The sequence below is a fragment of the Pollachius pollachius genome (assembly GCF_949987615.1).
Source record: "Pollachius pollachius genome assembly, chromosome: 17".
NCBI lineage: Eukaryota > Metazoa > Chordata > Actinopteri > Gadiformes > Gadidae > Pollachius > Pollachius pollachius.
This window is the reverse complement of record NC_136950.1, coordinates 955307-980791: the sequence shown is the minus strand read 5'-3', so window position 1 is coordinate 980791 and position 25485 is coordinate 955307. Positions and strand designations below refer to the sequence as shown.

Genomic DNA, 25485 nt, shown 5'->3' with positions numbered 1-25485 from the left:
TTCTCTAGAAGCTCCGACCATGGCTGCCAAAAGTTATTCTACAACATAGCGTTATACGTTGTCTCTTGAAAGTGTCGTCTTCAATACAAACGTAATAGATTACCTCTTTACGATGTGCGCCACCAAGCTGTGCGAGGACCCCGAGGTGGACCTGCGACAGGTCCCTCTGGTTGCCCTAAACGTGAACGTCCGGAGGCGGCTGAGTTTGTATCTCAACCCGCGGTGCACCGTGGCTGCCGACTGGACCACCGTGGCGGAGAGCATGGACTTCGAGTACCTGGAGATTAAGAACTTTGAGACTTCAAAGGACCCCATGCAGATGACCCTGGAGGCGTGGCAAGCCCGCAGCATAAACGCAACGGTCGGGAAGTTACTGGACATATTGGAATCCTCGGAGAGAAGAGACATCGTTGAAGATATCCGGCCTTTTATAGGTTGGTTGTGTTTGTTAAATGCTATACATGACATGGTACAGATGCATATTACTGATGGGGAGCTTAAGGTGTTTAAACAAAAACAATTGTGCGCGTTCATATGCATGACTTAAACCTTGAACAGATGTGGATGTGAAGAAGTACTTGCAGAAGAAGAGTGAGCCCCCGGTGCAGGTCCCGGAAGTGGACAGCTGCGCCCCGCGGACCGACGACCGCCACATCACCATGGGAGACGGTCGGTCAACCACATCGCCTCATAGAACGACCCATGTGAATACTATTTTCATGTCATAACGATGCATGCTCTGATTGATTGTGCACAGTGGTGTAATGAGGTATACTCTCATTTATATTACATTTATGCCCCCCTATGTCACAAACAGTGGTATGTAAGACTACTCTTGAATATTTAGTTCACACGAAAACGGGCCATTAGTTCACATTTTCATTTAACTGTTGCTGCCTGACTTCGAAGAGTATGGATCATTCTAAAATGAACATAAGCCACAGAACAGGTGCAGATTTTCACTCAATACTGGCCCACAGACTTTAGGAAACTACACAACAATGCGTTACTGCTAGTGATTCTTTTCGAAGTTATTCCTTATTCTCTCAGATCCTCTTATCCTCTTTCTCTCAGATCTCATCTTATGATCTAGTTTCAACTTTTCTTTGATGCCCGTTCTCTGATCGGTTGTTTTTGTTCCTTATTTTGCCAGTTTTTGAAGCAGGTTGTTCGTGTTACCTTGATAATGGAACACACACACACACACACACACACACACACACACACACACACACACACACACACACACACACACACACACACACACACACACACTATGATGTCGCCTGTCCTGCCATTGCTGAAGTGTTCGTGATCTCAACATGGAGTTGTAATCCCAGTTACCAGGGGACGTCATCATCCTATGTTTATGGTTTTCTTTCAACATTCGCTCGGTATCTCACTATGGGACACCCCCCTCGCGCTGTCCCCCAGAAGCAATTTTACACTACGCCAGTCGTGACTGGCCAACAGACGTGACGTCTGCTTGCAGAGGAGAGACTCCCTCCTCAGGGTTTCCACGGGGTTGTTTAAGGTATTAAAAGGTAGTAAATGAAAGTAGCCCAAATTAAGGCAATTAAAAAGTATTAAAAAGTAATAAACGTCATCTGACGAGGTATTACATTTCCAACAAGGCCTATGAGTTTTTCAATTTGTGTAATTTACGTGCAGGCCTATCTCCCAAAATTACTTAAACTTGGATTTATTTTTATGTTGCAAGTGGGACCTGAGTGATATCAATGATGTCACGTGGTGCGTGCGCTTAAACAAACTGGATATACCCGGCTGGCTTGCTGCCAAACCACTTCGCGAGTTCGCTTCTGTTAGTCAATTGAAAGACAATAATGGGGAAATGCAAATGTTCGGACCTCTGGCTGGAGGAATCGATATTTAAAGACTTGTACGGTATAAACATATATAAACATATAGTGGGATTATTTGTTTATCAACACGGCGGATGCGCGCGCAGAATGATCCGAAAAGAACATTTGTTTGACCGGTTGCCATGGTTATCTCTGTGTGGTTAATTTGCAGTTGCGGTGTTAATTAGCAATGTTGTCAGCTTACTGTAACATTAAACTGTAATCAGAAAACGCGGTTATATGCTATAGACCCTATAGTATCTGTTGTATAAAGGCTGGGACGAATTTCAAATTATAAATATGTACAATCCATAACTTTAGCTCTCTGGCTCATAGCTCAGCGGACTAGAACACCTCCCGTTGCCAAGTTGTAGCTAAGGTCCGTCCTATTTATGTGAAAAACTTTATATTTGGATTGTAAAACGCATGAAAATATAAATGAATGATCTTAATTTCTTTTCTTTGGCCAGTGACCGTGGTATAAGCGGGATAATGCCCTTCGAGGTGTCAATTAAAGGCAGCACTCGAGGTGAGGGGGGATGGCACCCCCCTTTGGAATTAAATTGATCAAAATCATCCGCCTTCTGAAACAGCCATCCCCCCTTCCCATCCCCTGTTATTCTATCAATTAATGTGGAAATATTACCGCTATTTCATTATAGTGGTTTCCTTTTTCAATTCGGCGCAACGTTACTTTCCCAGGGACAGATTTGACAGCGATACTGCATTCTCGGGCAGCATGCTATTGCGCAAGTACACAGCCGCGCAGCATGCGTGCTTTCGCAATAGCATGCAATAGTGCCTTCACGAGCTCTCCTTCCACACCGTACGAGACAGACACTGGTAGCGTGAAGCTGTCTCTGCATCTCAGACATCGCTTCCGCAGACAACTCTGTCCCCTTTTCTCCCATTCATTCCAACCCGTGAGCAACACTAGTCTCCCTTCTCTGCCGAATGCATTTTTGAAAAAAATAATAAGAATCAGTTTTTAAAATCCTTAAAAGTGATGCATGCTGATGTGAAGCATTGTCCTTGGAGACGGCGGCTTTCTCTAGTGAACACTACAGTTGTTTAGACTTACTGAATATCGGTTTGTAAAGCAAACCTTTACAAGCGCCCGTCAATTTATCAAGTTATCACATTTATCTTTTCGGTTTTTCCGGTAAATCGGTTGCAAATTGGTTGCCATGGCGGCGCACACAGCGTTTACTTTCACTACAGTCGTCTGGACTTACTGGATATCGGTTTCCAGCGGAAGATGACCATCTCCAGTGACTTTCATCGCACTCATAACATTCCTGACGAGATAGCGAGACCAGCGGGATCTCCGTGGATTGTTATCGGGTCTGGCAGGCGACACAGACGGCGACGCGAGAGAAAACAAAGTCGGGGCTGCAGGGCTGGGCTACTGGCCAGGCTTAGGAAACAGCCTCTCAAACCTCCACTGCCGAGCCTCTACCTTACAAACGTTAGATCCCTGGTAAACAAAACGGACGATTTGGAAATACAGCTGGCTGGAAATCGCTATGTCCGCGACTGCTGCGTGCTCATCATCACAGAGACATGGCTGCATACACAAATCCCTGATGCGACGTTGCAGCTGGCAGGCCGCACGCTACACAGATGGGATAGGAACAGTGACTCCGGAAAGAGCAGAGGAGGAGGGCTCTGCATCTACGTGAATGAAGGTTGGTGTAACAACAGCACTATTTTGGACAGACACTGTTCTCCTGACCTGGAGTTCATGTCGGTGAGATGCAGACCCTTCTTTCTACCTAGAGAACTAGCTGCTGTTGTCGTCACTGCAGTCTACATACCACCGGACGCTAATGTAAACACGGCTCTCTCTCTGCTGCATAATGCCATCATTAACCACCAGCGCGCCCACCCCAATGGCGCCCACATTATTGCAGGGGACTTCAATAAAGCAAATCTCAAGACTGTTCTACCAAAATTCTATCAATTTGTAAAATGCCCAACAAGAGGGGAAAACACTCTGGATCATGTGTATTCAAACATCAAGCGTGCATACAGAGCCGTACCCCTCCCCCACCTGGGCCGGTCAGACCACCTCTCCCTGCTCCTCACCCCCGCATACACCCCCCTCTGTCGACAAACAAAGCCCACAAAGAAGACCATTACCACCTGGCCTGAGGATGCCCTCCCCCGGCTGCAGGACTGCTTTGAACAAACACAGTGGGGAGCCTTCTATCATGAAGACCTGGCTACATTCGTAGACACAGTACTGTCTTACATCAAGTACTGCATTGGGAATGTCACTGTGGAAAAGTGCATCCGGGTGTTCCCAAACCAGAAACCATGGATGACAAGCCAGGTCCGCACGCTCCTCCGGGCCCGTGGCTCATCCTTCAGATCAGGTGACAGAGCCTTGTACAGCGCCGCTCGCGCCGACCTGAGGAGAGGCATTAGGTGGGCCAAAGTAGAATACAAGAGGAGGATAGAGGAACAGCTCAACAAGCCCCGGCAGGTGTGGCAGAGCATACAGACCATCACCAATTACAGAGGCTGTGCTGTCACCCGGGGACTCAGATGCGGCATTGGCAGAGGAGCTGAACAGCTTCTTTGCCCGCTTTGAGTCTGAAACACAGCACTCAGCCACATCACTCCAACCACCACTACAACCCCCATCAACCTCCACCACCCCCCCCACTCACTCTTGAGGTACAGGACGTGAGGCGGGTGCTCAGCGCAGTTAACCCCAGGAAGGCTGCAGGCCCAGATGGAGTACCAGGGAAGGTGCTCAAGGCATGTGCCAACCAGCTATCACAGGTCTTCACTGACATTTTCAACCAGTCTCTGGAACAAGCCGTTATCCCATCCTGCTTGAAATCTGCCACAATCATCCCAATCCCTAAAAAGTCACCCACTACCAGCCTCAATGACTTCCGCCCCATAGCACTCACCCCAGTCATCACCAAGTGCTTTGAGAAACTGGTTTTGAGACACATCAAAGCCTGTCTCCCTCCCACCCTGGACACACAACAGTTTGCATACCGGACTAACAGATCCACGGACGACACAATAGCCATCGCTCTCCACTCAGCACTGAGTCACCTGGAGAAAAGGGGGAGCTACGTCAGGATGCTCTTCATTGACTTCAGCTCAGCTTTTAACACTATAATACCATACATTCTGATCCCCAAGTTAATCAACCTGGGGCTCCCACCACCCACCTGCTGCTGGATAAAAGACTTTCTGGTCAACCGACCCCAGCAGGTGAAACTGGGTCCTCACCTCTCCTCCTCCCGCACTCTCAGCACTGGCTCTCCCCAGAGCTGTGTGCTGAGCCCACTACTCTACCCCTCTACACATCTGACTGCAGTCCCACCCACCCAGAGAACATCATTGTCAAATTCGCTGATGACACAACGGTGGTGGGCCTTATAACAGGGGGAAACGAGGCAGCCTACAGAGATGAGGTCCTGAAACTTGGTGAGTGGTGTGTATCTAACAACCTGGCACTGAACATCACCAAGACCAAGGAACTCATCCTGGACTTCCGACGGAACAGAGCCGCCCCTGCCCCCCTGTACATCAACGGTGTGGAGCGAGTGCAGTCCTTCAAATTCCTCGGAGTCCACATCTCTGCTGATCTCTCCTGGTCGGTCAACACCTCGGCGCTGGTCAAGAAGGCCCAGCAGCGGCTACACTCTCTGAGAGTGCTCAGGAGGGAGCATCTTAACACACAGCTGCTGGTGACCTTCTACCGCTCCACCATCGAGAGCCTGCTGACCTGCGCTGTGACAGTGTGGCACTCCAGCTGCACGGAGGCCGACAGGAAGAGACTGCAGAGGGTGGCAAACGCTGCGCAAAAAATCATTGGCTGCCCTCTGCCATCCTTAAGCACCATCTACGGCTCCCGCTGTCTCAGCAGGGCCAGAGGCATCCTGAAGGACACCACCCACCCCGGCTACCATCTCTTCAACCTGGTGCCTTCTGCCAGGCGCTTCAAGTCATATGCCAGATCAAATAGACTCAGGAACAGCTTCTTTCCCAAAGCTGTCACCATACTGAACTCAGATCTGCACTGATGTTTGTTGTCTGTTTGTGGTCTTTACTGTGTATTTAAGTTTTACTGTGTATTTAAATTTTTATTTATTTTTATTATATATTGCTTTTGTATATTATTATATATTATAGATTTGATAACTATCTATGCACTTTTAAGGAGCTGCTCATTGCATTTCGTTGTACTTTGTATAATGACAATAAAGCTTTCTATTCTATTCTATGCCTCGAATCGTGTGTCCGATGAGCTGTGTTTTTGGGGATAAAATAAGAGCGATGACAGTAGTCATCGCTCTTATTTTACCCCAAAAAAATATAATAATATAATAATACTACTACTACTACTAATAATAATTATCACACCGTTGGTCTCCCACCATATGTGCTGTTATCAGCACAAATTATCTGTCCCTAAAAGTTAAAATCCACCATCCCCCCCTGGCTTTTTTTTACAACTCAACCGCTTATTAAAGGGGACTACTTTTAGAGGGAGATGACCTCAAACAGAGTATACATTTAATAAGCATGCAATACAAATAAGAAAAAGCATAATTATTAAAGTATTTGAATTGTTTTATTATGTTGGCAAGCAAGAAGTAGAATGAATGGGATAATCAGTCTTAATAAAACGGTTTGTGCAACCAACCGCACAACAAGACATGATTGCGGCTCTTGTCGCCCTCGTCTCTTTCTGCATATGGCATGCTCGTAGACCGGGGAGTGACGTAGACTGATTATCCCTCTATAGAAAGTACACTGGTGTGAATTTGTACTACGGTATGTATTTTGACGTTACCGTGAGACTGGTGTGACCGGTAGACAGCCGTGTTTACATGGACACTTCTGATCCGATTAGAAGTAGAAGAACAGCTCAATCGGAATAAAAAATGATCATATATACGGCTCAATCGTAATACAATTCTCTGATCGGAATATAATTTCATGCGGAATAGAAGAGGTGGTGTAGTCCGCTATAATCGACATACATACACTTATTCCGATTGGTTTGGGGTGGGTGCGGCTACCTTTATAACTTAGAGAGATGACATCAGCAGCTGCAGTAGTTCGCAATTGGTCAGTCGGTACTTTTATGCATACCGAACTTGACCGCTGTCAAGGAAAGTGGATTCTTTGCCTGATTCACGTCTTTCTTGTCACTCCGTAAGTAGTCCGGTAACTTATCAACCCCAGCGTGTCCAATTTCTAAGCGACGTCAACGTCTTCGGCAGACTATTTCTCCGCTGTTTTGGCAAGGAGCCATGTAATAATGTATAGAACGTCACCGGTCATTATTTAAAATAATACCCTTCAGGGCGAAGCAAGACACCTCTGGAAGTTGTGCTGGTATTAAAAAATATGGTGAAGGTATTAAAAAAGGTATTAAAAGGTAGTAAAATCATATTAAGAATCTCTGTATGAACCCTGCTCCTACTAAGTCAGTCCCGTCGCCATGGTGACGGGACTTACTCATTAGGCAGACGGCCTGGCAGACTGTTCTCAGAGCGAGCTAACCCCTCGGTCACCGAACGCTAGCCTACATCACTACATCAAACCTGAGAGGCTAAAGCTAGACTGTCACCATACAGCAGCTGCTAGTACCCATATTAGCTGCAATCCACTTGATTAAGATGGCCTGTCACTAAACAGCGGCTGTTCATAAGAGGAGAGCGGAGAACATGTGTCAGATTCTGAACCTACCCTAACCGAGGGCTCGGGGAAGCCGACAAAGTCCTGCGTGTGCGGGAACAAGATGTCGGAAATGGCTAGCCACTCCGCTTGCATTCGCTGCCTCGGGCTGGAACACGCCGAGGCTGCCCTTGCTTTCCCGGCTACCTGCGAGCATGGCGGGCGGTTTTCACATTAAACCTGCAAACGCAGACTGAACAAACAGGCAAAGTTTTTCGCAGAAGATCCCGTAATGGGGGTTACCGACCCACCACTACCAGAGCTAGCGGGAGGTTACCGGGGGCTCGCCGGCCCACCGGGCACCAGCTGGGGGTCGGAGGTGGACCTCACCGCTGGAGTTGACTCAACCCGAATCTATCGACGCTAGCCTGCTGGCAGAGCCTGACGAAGCTTAGGGCGGTTACTCCGAGTCGGGAGAGGAATCCATTAGCCTCGGCTCTGATGAGGACGAGGAGGATGATTATTTCCCTCCCCGCACCGCGTCGCCTATGGTGGTAGGTGGCGTGTGTGCCAGCTCCCCGAACCCGGCTGTCAGTGTGGCTATATGAAGCGACCTGGACTTGGAGCAAGCCACTATCAGCCAAGATCCCTGTCCAGGGTGGATCGGTGTAGGATTGGGCCGGTATTGAGGACAAGGGTTCTTCCACCGGCCTCTGGTTGAATCACTGCTGGTGTCACACCTCCACCCCACGAAGAAGTCTGCCATGACTTAGGCGAGCCCAACACTGCCGTCCAAAGCTGACTGCTTCCAGTCGTCACTGAGGGATAAGGGCTACAATGCAATGGCCACGACGGTGAGAGATTCATGTGAAAACCATAAAAAAATCATAAAACATTAAAAAGGAACAGATTGTAATAAAACGGTGCCTGGAGGGCATGAGCGCTGGTGCACACCCCACCATGCCCCCGGCAAGAAAGGCGAAACCAGCGAAGCCGGGGCCTCTGTCTGGCCGGGCTCAACAGTGGCGTGCATGCGCTGCATAAGATTCGGTTATAAAAACTGTAACCGCCGGCTACAGGCTCCAATCCAATCCGAAAAAACTAAAAGGCAATTCAGATAGTGCCGTCAGGGCAAAACCAAAGCGGTTTTACTGAAGTTACTTTCTACTCCCAAAGAAAGGAGGGAGCCTGCGGCCAATATTGGATTTACGCACTCTGAACAGATACATGACACTGTACCGTTTCAGAATGCTGACACACGCCGCTCTTATATGCTTCGTGCGCCCAGGAGACTGGTTCACAAGCATAGATATCCCAATGTATAAGAGTGATAGCGATTTATCTGAAGCATTGAACCCTTTTTTTTCACGTTTTGATATTCATGACTTTTCAGATGAACATAAGAAATTAACTGAGGAGCAAGCTCTGGTAAAGTCCACACCATTCTCAATTACACAAGAAGATGTTAGGTCAGTATTTAAGAGAAATAAGGTCAATAAAAGTCTGGGTCCAGGTGGTATTACTGGGAGATTGTTAAAGTGCTGTTCAGAACAGCTCTGCGGTGTGTTCACTGATATTTTTGAGATGTCCTTGGAACAGAGAAGGGTCCCAAAGGCATGGAAGCAGTCCATTATTGTTCCAGTTGCAAAGAGCAACACTACAAAGAGTTTAAATGACTTCAGACCAGTGGCACTGACCTCACTGGTCATGAAGTCATTTGAAATTATTGTGAAGTGTCTTTTGTTCAGGGTGGGTGAGGCCCTGGACCCAAGGCAATTTGCATACAGGGCTAGAAGAGGGGTGGAGGATTCCCAGATGACACTACTAAATCTCCTGTAGAGTCATCTAGATGGTCCGGGCACACACGCCAGGCTTTTGTTTTTAGATTTTTTTTCTGCTTTTAATACTATCCAGCCACATGTTTTAGTCAGTAAACTATTATTAGAATTTAATCTTGATAGTAATCTTGTGAGTTGGATTATGGATTTCTTAACTAACAGAACACAATGAGTAAAGGTAAATGGTTGTCTCTCGGAAAGGCGTTCCACTGGCTCTCCCCAGGGTTGTGTACTTTCCCCTCTACTGTATATCCTCTACACTAATGACTGTAGAAGTCAGCATTTTAATTGACACATCCTGAAATTTGCTGATGACACAGTTATTGTTAGTTTACTGCATAAACATGAATCTCAGCATGGGCCAGTGGTTGATGAGTTTGTCTGTTGGTGTGACAAGTCTTTTCTTCAGCTTAACATCAAAAAGACAAAAAATATGGCCATTGATTTTAGAAGAAACCAATCCTGTTCTCCACCACCTACATACATAAATGGAAACTCCATAGAGATGGTTGACCAGTATAAATATCTGGGAACAATGATAGACAATAAACTCAAATTTGACGTTAATGCTGATACTATTTGCAAGAATCGGCAACAACGATTGTACTTCCTTCGGAAGCTTAACTCCTTCAATGTCGATAAGGTTATGTTGTCTTTCTTTTATAAATCTATTTTATAAATTTTATAGAATCTGTTCTCACTTTTTCTTTTATTGCCTGGTTTGGGGGCATCAGCCTTAGGGACAAAAACAACCTAAGCCATATTGTGAAGGTGACTGGGAAGATGATTGGCTGTCCACAAGTATTCTTGCTGAACATTTATGAGAAGCAGGTTACTCAGAAAGCAATGGCTATATTGGACTGTAAAAATCACCCCCTTCATTGTTCATTTGAGGCCCTTCCCTCAGGCCGGCGACTAAGAGTCCCTCTTTCTAAGTCCAATAGGACAAAGAACTCTTTTATCCCTAGCGCAATTCGTTTGCTCAATTTGCACAATTCTTTGCACATACCTGTAAATGAATTTGAATCTAATGACTAGACACGGCCCGTGTCTATCTCTTTGTCGTGTGTACTTGTGTATATTGTGTTTTTTATGTGTACCTGACTGCAAGTTTCCCTTTTTGGGACAATAAAGTCAAACTAAACTAGATTTAACAAACTCTTATTTCCATATCCCCATTCATCCCCCTCACAGAAAATATCTCAGGTTGCCTTCCAGGGCATAACGTACAAGTATTTGGTTCTCCCGTTCGTCCTTTCGTTAAGTCTACGGGTGTCTGTGAAATGCACAGAGGCTGCTATCGTGCTGCTATCTTGATGCGCTGTCACGCCCACCATTTGAGCCCTTACAACAGGTAGAGCTAAGACGCTCTCGTTTAAGAAGCCTTTGTTGCTCGCGTTGGCCTCGGCTAAACTTGTGAGTGATACCCATGCACTGTCGGTAAATCCGGCATGTATGCAGTTTTTATGGGGGAACTCAAAGGTTTATTTAAGCTGAAACCTGCATTTGTTCCCAAGGTATTTGATTCAGCGTTATCATACCGCTCTATTGAGCTGTTGTCTTTCCATTCTCCTCCTTTCTCCTCCCAGGAGCAGGAGCGGCTGAATGCACCTATGGGCTTTCCACGTCTATGTGGATAGGACAGCTGGATTCAGGAAATCAGAGCAGCTGTTTGTATCGTGTGCTACGTCACACTTGGGAAAGCCTCTCTCAAAGCAGCATTTGTCACACTGGATCGTGGAGGGTATAGCCATGGCTTATAATAGCGAGAGTTTGCTACCCCCTATTGGCCTGCGCGCATTTGGCCGGTGCGCTTCTTGCCTGTGCGCATTTGGCCAGCGTGCTACTGGCCTGCGCGCACATTCAACTCACGGCATGGCCGCATCCTGGGTGCTGTTTCAGGGGGTCTCAGGGGAAGAGATATGTGCGGCTGCCTGCCGGGTAACGCCTCACACTTTTACTAGATTCTACAGATTGGATGTTACTGCGCCTAATCTGTCTCACACAGCCTTGAGCGTTGGATCAGTAAACATGCCTGTTGGACAGGTGTTTTTTACTGGTACTTCTTTGGCAATATGGCAGTTACTATATCCCCTGGTGAGATACCGAGCGAAAGTTGAAAGAAAACTAAAGGTTAAGAAATTAACCAAGGTTTTCTGATACATGAGTGAGGTATCTCACCGGACCACCCTCCTTGCCCGGAGCAAGGAAGAGGTGTTTGACTATAGACTGAAGAGATGACGTGGAGAGGGAATTTATGTAGCAGGAGGAAGTCCCTCCTCTGCAAGCAGACATCACGTCTGTTGGCCATTTACGACTGACGTAGTGTGAAATTACTTCTGGGGGACAGCGCGAGGGGCGTGTCCCATAGTGAGATACCTCACTCATGTATCAGAAAACCTGTTAATTTCTTAAACTTAAGACCCCAAAGAACTACCAAACATATTCTGATTTATACAGACCTAGATAACAGACACACAATGGAAAACATTGAGTTCCTTGAACTCAATGATCTGTATACAAGAGCAATTCTGAAAGCTGTATATAAGGGCAATTCTTAGAATGGATCACTAGTGTTAAGGTATCGATGTGTCTGTACCATTGTTTGATTTGAGTTTTGTATTTGTTTGATTCTTTCAGAGATGTTCGATGCCTTCATCTGCTACTGTCAGAGTGACTTCCAGTTCGTCCATGAGATGATCGAGCAGTTGGAGCAAACAGAGTACAACCTGAAGCTGTGTGTGTTTGACCGAGATGTTCTGCCTGGATCCTGTGTGTGGACCATCACCGCTGAGCTCATCGAAAAGAGGTCAGACCCAGTTATGGCTCGTCGCTGGTACACATGGTCAGGGTTCAGGCTAGGGCTGCACGATTCAGGGAAAAATGTGAATCATGATTTTTTTGCTTAGAATCGATATCACGATTTTCTGTCACGATTCTTTTCTCACAAATAAAAAAAAACATTTTCTTTTTATTTTATTTTTTTATTGCACACATGAACCATGACAAAAAAAAGGTGCAGTATCAAAAATGAGTATACTGAACCAACTTTAACATAAATAAGCTTAAATAAAACACAAATCTTTTCTTTGGAACATGGGCCTCTCATATGACCCTATATGTGACCCTGAACATGGCACTAAAGATTCCTGGCAAGAAACACAAGTCTGTCCACATGCTCTGGCTTTAGTGATGCACGGTGGCATGTCACAATGTTGCCCGCTGTACTGAACAGCCGCTCAGAAGGTGAGCTGGTAGCTGGAATGCATAGGTATTCCTTCACCAACACAGACAACGGTAGATATACAGATGTATTTTGCCCCCACCAGATTAAGATTAATCTTCACCATATCCATAACCATATCCTTTGCTAGATGGTAAGCAATTGCGTCCGTTATTTCCTTACTCCTACTGGAGTTATGTGGGTATGGGGTTGCCTTGTGCAAGGTGTCAGTAATGGATGTCTGTGTTGTTAATGTTAGACGACTTTCAGACTTTTTCTTGCCTTGTACAGCTTCATCATCTTGCACTTTGTGGTGACGATTGAGGTGCTGGTATAGATTTGTGGTGTTACTTTGCGGTGCTGCAACGATCGCAAAGCATGCCTTGCAAATCCCTTTAGACTGACCCTCGTTGTTTCCCGAAAACAAATACAAATACTACAGCCGAAATACTTCCACACCACCGAATGCAAGCCTTTTTTTGGAACGAGTTCCGTTTGTGTCTGAGGGGTTGGCTGATTCTCGCCACTAGTAGCTGGGTCCTCATCATCAACATCCATTTTGTCTTCACTGTTTATCTCTTGTCGCACTCGCAGCCGCACTATCTTTCCGAACTACTGCGCTCTCTGCTGCTCCATGAGTGAAACACGTGACTAAAAGGCGCTTCGTCATTGGCTGAGGGTGAAGCCCTTCTCAGAACCTAGAAGGGAGAGAGCGCTTGGGAGTGCTTTTAAACCATGGACCTATGTTTTAAACTCACAGAAGAAAGTCGCATTTGTCAGTTGGACTCGGCTCATAAAAAAAAGAATCAAATTAATCGATTAATTTAAAACTTAAATCGACACGGGGGTGAATCGAGATCGCGATTTTATAACGATTTATCGTGCAGCCCTAGTTCAGGCTGTAGAATATATCCTTACCTTTACTTTTCAGGGTCCAGGCTGTAGAATATATCCATAGCTTTACCTCTCAGGGTCCAGGCTGTAGAATATATCCATACCTTTACCTCTCAGGGTCCAGGCTGTAGAATATATCCATAGCTTTACCTCTCAGGGTCCAGGCTGTAGAATATATCCATAGCTTTACCGAAACGAGGGTTTTATTACTGGACCGCTCAGGAGAATAAGGAAAATCATAAAATAACTAAGGCTACTTCCACTATGGGGAAAAGAGGTGAGGGTTCTCCGGCCAGGCCCGTCTTGGTGTCCGGCGTGAATGTTGCTCCCGGCGCCCTTCAGTTATTCCTACGGGAACGCATTCCACACGTTAGGGCGATATAGTATGTCGGTCGCGGGACTGTCTCGCCTATGCGTCTCCCCCGCTTGACTGCTGTTTGCTCGGCCTTTAATACCCCTCTGACGCCGCCTTACCCCAGGTGATCTCAATCCCCATGATTGTCTGTCCCTGCTTGATTGGTGGGCGGTTACAGCCGTGTTGAAGGGGATGTATCTCCCTTGGACTACTTGTCCGTAGAGAGGGTGCTGTTCAGGGCGTTGGCGAGTTCCCTCCAGGTCCGCCGGCGCGGGGTTGCCACATACCCGCCCACCCTCAGCAGCAAGCCGGGGGTTCCTCTGGTAAGACCTAGGCAGGCGTCCCCCTGGGATAGGGCGTCTGCATTGGCGTGAGCCCGTCCTGGTCGATGGACCACCTGGAAGTGGTAGTCTTGTAAGGCCAGGAACCAGCGCGTCACCCTGGCGTTGGTGTCTTTGGCCGTCGAGATAATAACAGAGTTTCTCCAGGGCCCACTTGATCGCCAGCGCCTCCTTCTCTACAGTTGAGTACGCCCTCTCGCTGGCCAGGAGTTTCCAGCTGATGAAGGTCACCGGGTGCTCCTCTCCTGACTGGACCTGGGACAGAACAGCTCCCAGTCCCACCTCAGATGCGTCGGTCTGGACCACGAAGGGGAGATTAAAGTCTGGTGTGATTAGCGGTGGCTCGGTGCATAGGGCTTGTCGTAGGCGCGAGAAGGAGTCCTCGATCTCGTCCTGGGAAGGGGCCCTACAATATCTAGCGCTGGTCTATCGAATGGGACTTCTATCATTGGCATGGGGATGAGGGGATTCCGTACTGTGGGACTCGGGGCGGTGCGTTGACAATCGGGGCAGGCTCGGCAGTAGTCCTCGACGTCCCTTTTCACCCCGGGTCAATAAAACCTATTCAGGATCCTGTCCCTCGTTTTATCCATCCCCAGATGTGCCCCCAGGAGGTGAGTGTGGGCCATATACTGATTTTTGCTCACATATGCCCTTGGCACTACCAATTGTTCCGTCTCTTCTCCTCCTCTCTGCACTACCCTGTATAGTAATCCCCACGTGTGCTGAAGTGTGGGTAGTGCCGGCCACTCACCGAGTCCCTGGATACGCCCTCGTGGACCTGCACGGGGCCCCAGCCATGTTTAAGAGCGTCGTCCTCCAGTTGGGCGCTGGCAAACTGTCCGCCCCTGTCCGTACGTCCCTCAGCGGCGAGGGGGAAGTCGGAGAAATCGATGAGGTCTGGGCTCTCTCTCTCCTCCGGTGGGGGTGTCTGTTCGGAGGCGGTCATCGTGTCTGGGGTCCCCCGGGGAATGGAGCCTGTGGACGAGGCGTGTGGTTGGCGTCCCGTCCTTCTCGTAGGTTTTCCGAGGGACTCGTCGTCGTCAGAGTTGGACCGGGATGGCGGTTTTTGGGCTGCCAGGTAGACGGGCCGGCTACGCAACCGGCGTGGTCTTACCCGGAAATGTCGGGGTTCGGGTGTCCGGAGCTCCGCCTCTAACAGTCTGGACAGAGAGGGCGCTGTTCAGAGCGTTGGCGAGTTTCCTCCAGGTCCGCCGGCGCGGGGTTGCCACAATGCCTTATTAATGTGTTGTTTTTGTATAGTCCCTATTGCTATATAATGGAGAATGGGGTATTCTAGAGTGTGTTTGACTTCCAGCCGGACCTACTGGTCCACAGATTACATGAAGGCCTCCCTGAGCACAATGCCTGACCCCTTCATCCTGCTCCTGTCTCTGAGTCCACTGGAACCCTTTGACCAACATGACGCTGTGGAGACAGCAGCCTCAGTTGCTGACCTCAGTGTTTGGTTCAGGTGGCTGACCTCTATGTTTGACCTTTGTGTTTGGTTCAGGTGCAAGAGGATGGTGGTGGTGATCTCTGATGAGTACCTAAGGAGCGACGCCTGCGACTTCCAGACCAAGTTCGCCCTCAGCCTGTGTCCTGGTGAGCGGATGATTTAATCTTAACCCTTTGATACAGGCACGCCTTTAGAGCACCACACACACACGCACGCACACACAGTTTTTTTCTGTCCAAGCCCGGCCCGCGTCCACAGAGAAGTAACCGAGCCCGACAGGCATCAATATATACATTTCCGATCCTGACCCGAGCCCGACAGAGATAAGGTCTATTTTTTCTCATACTAAAGACACGTTTACGTTTGTGTAAACGTGTCTCATGTTTAGTATTAATTAAACAACTGCAATGCATTTGGAAATGTCAACAGATGAGTGCAACAAGCACGCATTAACAGCGAGCATTCTTGTGCTCGCTGTTAACGCACGCTTGTTGCGCAGAATCATAACCAATTGAAATTCACATAGTCCCACATGAACACGATAACGTTAATTCCACAAAATGACCCAAGATTGAAGGTCAGTGTCCCCAGTGAAGTAAAATTAACGTTAACACAAAAGCAACGCCAACGCCAACCAACTCCTTATCGCGCAGATGTGACTTAGCCCAACCCGAACCCAAGCATAATTTCTAAATATTTTTCCGAACCCGACCCGGCCCGTCGGGCTCAGCTCGAGTTTCCATGCTCTAGTTTCTATGGAAGCATATATGTAGCAAAATTCAAATGGCAATGCAATTTGCAATTTGCAATTCAAGTCATCAAGTCATTACATTATGCAATTGACAATTCATTATGCAATTTAATAATGTCATTTGTAAACACGTTATTCAAAGTGTATTTTAATATGCAAAGTTACAATGAAATCCTCAATGAAATTTGCAAAAGTTATTACAATTTAAATAACATTTTGTCAAATTGTTTGAGTTCCTTAATTCAAATTGAAAAGCTATAGCGTCCCCGTGATTGCAATGCACTTCGCCACGCTCCGTGTGTTGCAAAATTCAAATGACATTTCAATCCGCAAAACACTTGGCAAAAGATTTTGCAAAACATTTTGCAAAACGTTTTGCGGATTGAAATGTCTTTTGAATTTTGCAACACACTTTGCAAAACGTTTTGCAAAATGTATCAGCTAATTGGTCTGGGTGTGAACTATGTCACTTCCTCGTCAGACCAGCTGATCATCCACGACCTAGCACTTGGCACTTTATTTTCTATGCCTAGCATTGTGCCAGGTTTGACTGGGTTGATAGTAATAACATGAAAATGGCGGAAAAGACGGTCGCGGAGCTGCTGCGGCCTAGAGGAGCAGCAGGATGCAGGGTACGAAAGAGAGACCAACATGCCTGCACCGGATCACACCGGAGGGTGCGCAAACAGGTGTTTCAGTTCAACCTGTGAGTGTTAACTGGTGACCATCAGCTGAATGCGTCGCTTGTTGTCGTGGCTACGGCAGCTGTTAGAATAGGTTCATGGTTGGACATCGGGAAAAGACTCGTAGCTGTCCTTGCAATGCCTCTTTGATTTGTTTTTAATAAAATGTCAGAAACATACCCATCTCATTCGTATTTGGAGTCTAATTGGAGGAAATTTTAATATCCTCCAATTAGACTGGAGGAAAATGTGTTTTTTTATGATAAATACAGGATTCGAACTCATACCATTTATTGGGGGACTTATTTCAAGCTGAGATTCCATTCCATTGTGCCGTTGAGCCACAGAGACTTGATCAGCTGCAGTACTAAAAAGTACAACTAGACTTCCTAAGAGCATGAGGCAGCCAGATCAACTTGTGACCCGACTGTCCATGTTATTATAGACCACGGTATTTGTCTTGTTTCCATAAAGAAGAGGCCATTACACCAGTTATTCAACATACCTGCAAACTCATTTGGGTTGAAAAAGGTGACAAACTAAACTGTTGTAGGGGGTTCTGGGGGCATCCCCCCCAGCCAAATTTTGCTATTTTAACATGTAAATTAAGCATTCTGGTGTACTCCATGAAGAAAATAAAGGGAAAAGACAACATTTTCTTATGGTGAAAATGGCACATTTATTAACCCATAAACTGGTCAGTTAAGAACATTTTAAATGTGAAAAGGTCTATCCACTATAACCATTATTTCTGCTGCCCCATGGGGGCGCTATACCACACATGAGCATACATGGACAGGTAAACAGTAAATCCCGATGGCCAAATTTGGCAATATATCAACATAATATTAATTTCATTTTTTCATCCTTTTGAGGGCCCGTTTTCTCTGCTTGGCAATGTGCCTCTTTCGGGCCACACTATCGTTCTCCACCACCTCTGCCCTATTACCAGCAGCACTGGTCCTATCTACCTCCCCAAACTTCAAATCATCCCTTCTGAACATTTCCACCCCAGTCTGGTTCCTGGTCTGCAAAGTGTATTTAACAGTCTGCACAGCACTGAGGGTGGAGATTTTCATTGATGTTGATCAATGATGTTCCCCATGGCACTGAAGGACGACTCAACCAGGGTACAATAGACAATTGAGAGGGCAGCGGTTTGCACACCCTTCTCCGGTGCGATCCGGTGTGGGTACCAGATTGACCCGGCTGCCAGATCGACTCGGGGTCCTGCGCTTACAGATGACGTATCGACACTTGACGTATCGACACAAGCCAACGGACAAAACCCGGAAGGGTTGTTTATAAACGGGGCTCAGTCATGGACATAAAAAGAAGGCTCAATCCGTTTTGGTTTTGATTTCATTGAACGCAGCCCGGTCTTTCGCACAAACAAAGCCATTGGAAACACGTCTAAAAGCACTGATGAATGCATATGTAACCCAGTTCCTGTTAGGGACTCTTATTCTGAAGGAGGAGAACGGAAGTGTCTGCCTGTGGGTCGGTGTGTTTTGACTCTGTGTTGGGAGCGCTGGAAATAAAGTGGATCGCCCCGTTCAGTAAATGGAGTTAACCGATTCTTCTACCCAAGTATAGGCAACAATAATTTGTACATTAGATTATCATTCATAGATTAGAAAACAAAAGGAGATCTTTAATACTTGGGAATAACATGGGAATGAATGAAACGCGCATGCGCATTTTAAAGACAGCGTTTACAGGAAGTGCGTCATTATTGCGCATCTAGGACCCCGAGTTGATCTGGCAGCCGAGTCAATCCGGTAACCACACCGGTGCAGGCATGTTGGTCGCTGTTTCGGACCCTGCATCCCGCTGCTTATCTAGAGTAGCAGCGGCCTCCCGCAGCAGCTCCGCTCCATCTTTTCCGCCATTTTCACCTTATTACTATATACGTCAACCCAGTCAAACCTGGCACAATGCTAGGCATAGAAAAGAAAGTGCCAAGTGCTAGGTCGTGGATGATCAGCTGGTCTGACGAGGAAGTGACGTAGTTCCCGCCCAGACGCGATTGGCTGATTTTGCAAAACGTTTAGCAAAATCTTTTGCAAAGCGTTTTGCATAATCTTTTGCAAATTGTTTTGCGGATTGAAATGTAATTTGAAATTTGCAGCACACGGAGCGTGGCGAAGTGCATTGCAATCACGGGGACGCTATAGCTTTTCAATTTGAATAAAGGAACGCAAAAAAATTGACAAAATGTTAAAAAAACACAAAATGTTAAAAAACACAAATGTTTTTATAACTTTTTCAAATTTTATTGAGGATTTCATTGTCACTTTGCATATTAAAATACACTTTGAATAACGTATTTACAAATGACATTATTAAATTGCATCATGAATTGTCAATTGCATAATGTAATGACTTATTGAATTGCAAATTGCATTGCCATTTGAATTTTGCTACATATATGCTTCCATAAGTTCGCATGGCTTTAGATTGATCCATGCTAAATTATTGAATTCATTTTTACATGAACAAAGCACATTTGTCCAGCAACATACACTCGTGCCTTCAGTCAAAGGGATTCCATGCAGTACGACATGTCAGGGGATGCAGACTCTGGCGTGTAGGTCAAAGAAAAGCACAACCAACAAACCAATTCTCTGTGAGACTCAGGTCTGTAGAGCCTGACACGGAGGGATTTGATCCTTGGTCTATTTGTGATTGTCTCACCATGTAGCATGTGTTTCTCTGTGGCCCCCAGGGGCCCGCAGCAAGAGGCTGATCCCTGTGGTCTACAAGACCATGAGCGAGCCCTTCCCAAGCATCCTGCGCTTCCTGACCGTCTGCGACTACACCCGGCCCTGCACCCAGGGTTGGTTCTGGAGCCGCCTGGCCAAGGCCCTCTCTCTCTCATAGCCCCCCAGGCCCTCTCTCTCTCATAGCCCCCCAGGCCCCTCTCTCTCTCATAGCCCCCCAGGCCCTCTCTCTCTCATAGCCCCCAAGGCCCCTCTCTCTCTCATAGCCCCCCAGGCCCCTCTCTCTCTCATAGCCCCCCAGGCCCCTCTCTCTCTCATAGCCCCCCAGGCCCCTCTCTCTCTCATAGCCCCCCAGGCCCCTCTCTCTCTCATAGCCCCCCAGGCCCCTCTCTCTCTCATAGCCCCCCAGGCCCCTCTCTCTCTCATAGCCCCCCAGGCCCCTCTCTCTCTCATAGCCCCCCAGGCCCCTCTCTCTCTCATAGCCCCCCAGGCCCCTCTCTCTCTCATAGCCCCCCAGGCCCCTCTCTCTCTCATAGCCCCCCAGGCCCCTCTCTCTCTCATAGCCCCCCAGGCCCCTCTCTCTCTCATAGCCCCCCAGGCCCCTCTCTCTCTCATAGCCCCCCAGGTCCTCTCTCTCTCATAGCCCCCCAGGGCCCTCTCTCTCTCATAGCCCCCCAGGGCCCTGCCCCTCTCATAGTCACCCTGGGCTGGTCCGGGGGCCCCTGGCCAGGGCCCTGTCCCTCTCATAGTCACCCTGGGCTGGTCCGGGGGCCCCTGGCCAGGGCCCTGTCCCTCTCATAGTCACCCTGGGCTGGTCCGGGGGCCCCTGGCCAGGGCCCTTTCCCTCTCATAGTCACCCTGGGCTGGTCCGGGGGCCCCTGGCCAGGGCCCTGTCGCTCTCATAGTCACCCTGGGCTGGTCCGGGGGCCCCTGGCCAGGGCCCTGCCCCTCTCATAGTCACCCTGGGCTGGTCCAGGGGCCCCTGGCCAGGGCCCTGCCCCTCTCATAGTCACCCTGGGCTGGTCCGGGGGCCCCTGGCCAGGGCCCTGTCCCTCTCATAGTCACCCTGGGCTGGTCCGGGGGCCCCTGGCCAGGGCCCTGTCCCTCTCATAGTCACCCTGGGCTGGTCCGGGGGCCCCTGGCCAGGCCCCTCTCCCTCTCATAGTCACCCTGGGCTGGTCCGGGGGCCCCTGGCCAGGGCCCTGTCCCTCTCATAGTCACCCTGGGCTGGTCCGGGGGCCCCTGGCCAGGGCCCTGCCCCTTTCATACCCACCAAGGCAGGGATTTAAAGTTACATTTGCTGACAATGCCCATTTATAACATTTTAATTATGAAATTGTGTTTTATTTTTTTATTCTGAACTGTTTGGGGGAATTCAACTAATAATATATAATGTAATATTCGTATTGTGTAAAGATTCAAAAGGAAAAGACAGTTAGTACTTGTGACTCCCTACAGCATTGATGTTGTGTCGTCTTTAGTAGACTTTAGAGAAAGTGTGATCTAGGTGACCATTAAAGTTTGATCTAGGTGACCATTAAAGTTTGATCTAGGGGAACATTAAAGTGTGATCTAGGTGACCATTAAAGTTTGATCTAGGTGAACATTAAAGTGTGATCTGGGTGAACATTAAAGTGTGATCGAGGTGACCATAAAAGTGTTAGGTGAACATTAAAGTTGATCTAGGTGAACATTAAAGTGTGATCTAGGCGAACATTAAAGTTGATCTAGGTGAACATTAAAGTTTGATCTAGGTGACCATTAAAGTTTGATCTAAGTGAACATTAAAGTGTGATCTAGGTGAACATTAAAGTGTGATCGAGGTGAACATAAAAGTGTTAGGTGAACATTAAAGTTGATCTAGGTGAACATTAAAGTGTGATCTAGGCGAACATTAAAGTTTGATCTAGGTGAACATTAAAGTGTTAGGTGAACATTAAAGTTGATCTAGGTGAACATTAAAGTTTGATCTAGGTGAACATTAAAGTGTGATCTAGGTGAACATTAAAGTGTGATCTAGGTGACCATTAAAGTTTGATCTAAGTGAACATTAAAGTGTGATCTAGGTGAACATTAAAGTGTGATCGAGGTGAACATAAAAGTGTTAGGTGAACATTAAAGTTGATCTAGGTGAACATTAAAGTTTGATCTAGGTGAACATTAAAGTGTGATCTAGGCGAACATTAAAGTTTGATCTAGGTGAACATTAAAGTGTGATCAAGGTGAACATTAAAGTGTGATCTAGGTGAAAATGTGTCACCTGCTTCTGCTGGGATTTGTTTCAAACAATCACCTCTCGGGAGGAGAGGATCTTTAAGTGATTGAACAGACGGCCAGCACTAGCAAACGGTAGAAAGTGTCCAAAGGTTTTAAATCAACCCCTTGTAGACTGACCTTTCTAAGAAATAAACGTATTAAAAGCGTCATTTATTCATTCATCATCAGTTTGTTCTGAGGAAACAGACCCAGGCGTTGCGGTACCTGGTTTGTGGCTCTGTGCCGTCCCTCCCCAAACGTCCTGCTGTAACAGATCTGAGATCAGACGTTTTGATCAAGTGAGGCCTTTTCCTATTACTAATCATTGCCTAAATCAGCTGTGAGCAAAACGTTACTGTGGCTGTAACTTCCTGTTTCACTACTGCATTACCGGTTATTTTTGCTTGCTATGATCTTTCATGGATGTTCATGTTCTTCAAAATGTTTTACAATCATGATATTCGTTTTCTATTTATGGTCAGTTTTCAATGTGTTTAATTACTCTAGTCAATTTTTTATAAAAGGCAACTACAAATGCATCGGTGTAAATGTCATATCCTGTCCCTAGCGGTTTGCAACATTTTTATTTTCGACTAGTATTATCTGATCATGTCAGTAAAAACAGAAGCGTTATGTTCCAGTAAGTTCCAGCATGGGTCGTCATTGCTCCGCATATATTGTGTACTATGTTCTACACTGCACCGCAAGAGGATCGGCCGTTGGACCTGTTTTATACTGCACCGCCAGAGGAGGCCCTGTTGGACCTGTTGCGGAGCGGAAGCAGGGGAGGTCTGTTTTCAAACGGACACTTGAGCATCCAATCATAAAACTTGAAGTGTATTGTCCAATAGACCTCTGAAGAATAAGTCCCGCCCCGAGGTTCAGAGGAAATCAACATGGGGGTTTTGAATGATCGTACGTGACAAACTCTGTAGATGGCGAAGAAGTAAAAGCTGCTCATGTTTGAACTACACACTTTTTACATCTCGATTCCAATTGGGCTTTGGATTGTCGGGCCGTTAAAGTAGTTAACTACTATTAATGCTAACCGGGAGCTAGTTCTGATCTGCGCAGACTCCATACGTCATACTTGTTAGGGAGGCGGGAGCTGCTCGCAACCATTCACAACCTTACGTGATTGTCATTTCACGCGTGATTTTATTGGTCTAAATACTAATCGATGAAGATGTAAAAACAGATGAATTTAATTATAATATAGAGGAATTAGTCGATTCGATGTCTCATGTGTTCTCATTAGCTTTATTTTGCATTACCTTCATCAGAACAGTAACGTCTTCAGAATTTACATATCAAACATGACGATTTCACACATGGACGAGCAGCGTTGGTGCCACCTCCGTAGGCGGGCTCTGGTGCCATTTCGGTGAAGACAAACTATGAAACATTGCCGTTGCTATGCAACCTTGACTGGGAGAGTCGTGACGTCCTAAGTCGGCGCAGATCCGCGTTAGCATAATGCTTCTTCATAATAGTTAACTACTTTAACGGCACCGACAGTCCAAAACCCAAGTGGAATCTAGATGGAAAAACTAGTTCAAAACCTGAAAGCTTTTACTTCTTCGCCACCTACAGAGTTTGTCACGTACGATCATTAAAACCCCCATGTTATTTTCCATAGACATTTAAACATGGAACCAAGAGCCTCGGAGGCGGGACTTATTCTTAGGGCACTTAGGAAGTGGAAGGCGTTGCTGGAACCCTGGAACCTCACATCCCTTTACTGACAGCCACTGCCCGCCAATATTAGTGTGGCAAGCTAATGTGCTTGAAATTTAGGCATTATATAGGGTGTGTTTCACTTGCAGCCAATTGTATTGCTGGTCATTCTAAAAGTATACAGTTGTTGTACAAGCGAGTTAATTGAATTACATTTTTCGAGTGTTCCAGTCTTGACTTACATATTTGCCGTTATGTATTAATTGACCTGATATGGTTTTGATCAGTCCAAAGGTTTTCACCTTCGATGCTTATATTAGGCCACCAAACATGTAGGCCAGGTGAGCCAGGTACAGTACTATATATTAGGGCACCCAACATGGCCGCCGGGTGAGCCCCGATTCAGTATTTAGATATTAGGAACACCCAACATGGCCACCGGGTGAGCCCACATTCAGTATTTAGATTGGAACACCCAACATGGCCGCCGGGTGAACCCACGTCCTGCCGGAGGAATGCGGTGGGCGGGGCGGTCGGCTTGTGTCAGACTTGGGGATGACAGGAGCGCTGCTGCTGCAGGATCGTGAGGAAGGGAAGTGTCGCCGTCGGTCTGGCTGGAATTACTTTGAACTATCTTCCCATCCAGTTTTTGGACCGAGCATCTTTCCTTCTCAACCAACGCGGCTCAGAAGACCTTGAGTCATGTCGGAGGACCTGAGCTCCCAGCCCTGGTCCATCAACAAAGACGACTATGAGCTCCAGGAGGTTATCGGTAGGTGAGCCTAGCCGGTAGCTTCACTAGATGTTATCTGCATGTGTGTCAGTCTCCACTGAGGGTATCTTGTCTCTAGGCATTGCGGTAGATGTGTTCTTCAGTGAGCTGTGTGGATTTCCCACAGACAGGCGGGGTGAGACAGGGTTACTAGTGAGAGACATACCCCTTTACCCGGGGTGAGTCTGGGGACGGTCCTGGGGAGAGGCAGACCCCTTCACCCGGGCTGAGACAGGGGACGGTCCTTGGGGAAGGCATACCCCTTCACCCGGGCTGAGATACTATAGTGGGGCTTTAAGATCCACACCAGTTTTTGCTGTGAAATAGAATATTCATTCAACCCGTGGGTTTATCAATTTTACCCTAAGAGAATGTTCCTTTTTTGCCTGAAATTCGATTTATTGTTGAAAATGTAAAACTTATACAAAGTCATAGAAACCGAGAGCTTTCAATGGGTACCTCATTTACGAATCGAATAGAGCAACTTAATCCATTGATCCCCAAGGGGATCCGGTCCTGGGAGCTCCCGGGTCCTGGGTTGTCCCGGGTCCTGGAACTTCCTGGGTCCTGGTTGGTCTCGGATCCTGGGTCGTCCCGGGTCCTAGGTTGTCCTGGGTCTTCCCGGGTACTGGGTGGTCCCGGGTCCTCAGTGGCCCTGGTTCGTTTCGGGTCCTCGTTGGTCCTGGGTAGTCTCGGAGCTTGGTTGGTCTTGCTTGGTCGTTCCGGGAAAATCGGGTGATTTTAATTATTTTAGCAAATCCCCCTGCTTTTGACATGAGGAGTAGGCCTATTTAAAGTATTTGCCCTGCATCTCTTGGGCTTTGGTCAAGCACGTTTCTTAATTCATAAGCCCCTTATGTGAACCAATACTCGATTCATAGGTGAAACAAAGCTAACATGAATCATAGGAAAATATGGTAATTTTCTTTACTGAGAAGTAGCTGCAGAAGCCTATAATGAGCTCACAGTTGTGTTGCACCCGGGGTACTGAACGGG

At 47.1% G+C, this 25485-nt stretch overlaps 2 protein-coding genes across 4 annotated transcripts in view; both read left to right on the top strand.

The window, feature by feature from the left end:
* The first annotated feature begins 10 nt into the window (after positions 1–10).
* Positions 11–22680, top strand: myd88 (MYD88 innate immune signal transduction adaptor). The gene is made up of 5 exons (XM_079754955.1): positions 11–434; positions 559–669; positions 11996–12164; positions 15682–15773; positions 19790–22680. The coding sequence occupies exons 1-5, from the start codon at positions 113–115 to the stop codon at positions 19942–19944; spliced, it is 849 nt and encodes a 282-aa protein (XP_079611081.1). The 5' UTR covers positions 11–112; the 3' UTR covers positions 19945–22680.
* Positions 22681–24284: 1604 nt separating this feature from the next.
* LOC307088896 (serine/threonine-protein kinase OSR1-like) overlaps positions 24285–25485 on the top strand; it is a 64362-nt gene continuing 63161 nt past the window's right edge. For all 3 annotated transcript variants that reach the window (XR_013812590.1, XM_079754952.1, XM_079754953.1), the window contains exon 1: positions 24285–24489. Coding sequence is in view for 2 of the 3 variants with exons in the window: in XM_079754952.1 (XP_079611078.1) it covers positions 24420–24489 (70 nt within the window). In the remaining variant the exon portion in view is untranslated. The remainder of the gene's footprint in view (positions 24490–25485) is intronic.

Coding starts and splice junctions, on each gene's coding strand:
- myd88 (XM_079754955.1), top strand. CDS start 113: ATGTGCGCCACCAAGCTGTGCGAGGACCCCGAGGTGGACCTGCGACAG. Junction 435..558: donor AGATATCCGGCCTTTTATAG/GTTGGTTGTGTT, acceptor AACCTTGAACAG/ATGTGGATGTGAAGAAGTAC. Junction 15,774..19,789: donor CGCCCTCAGCCTGTGTCCTG/GTGAGCGGATGA, acceptor TGTGGCCCCCAG/GGGCCCGCAGCAAGAGGCTG.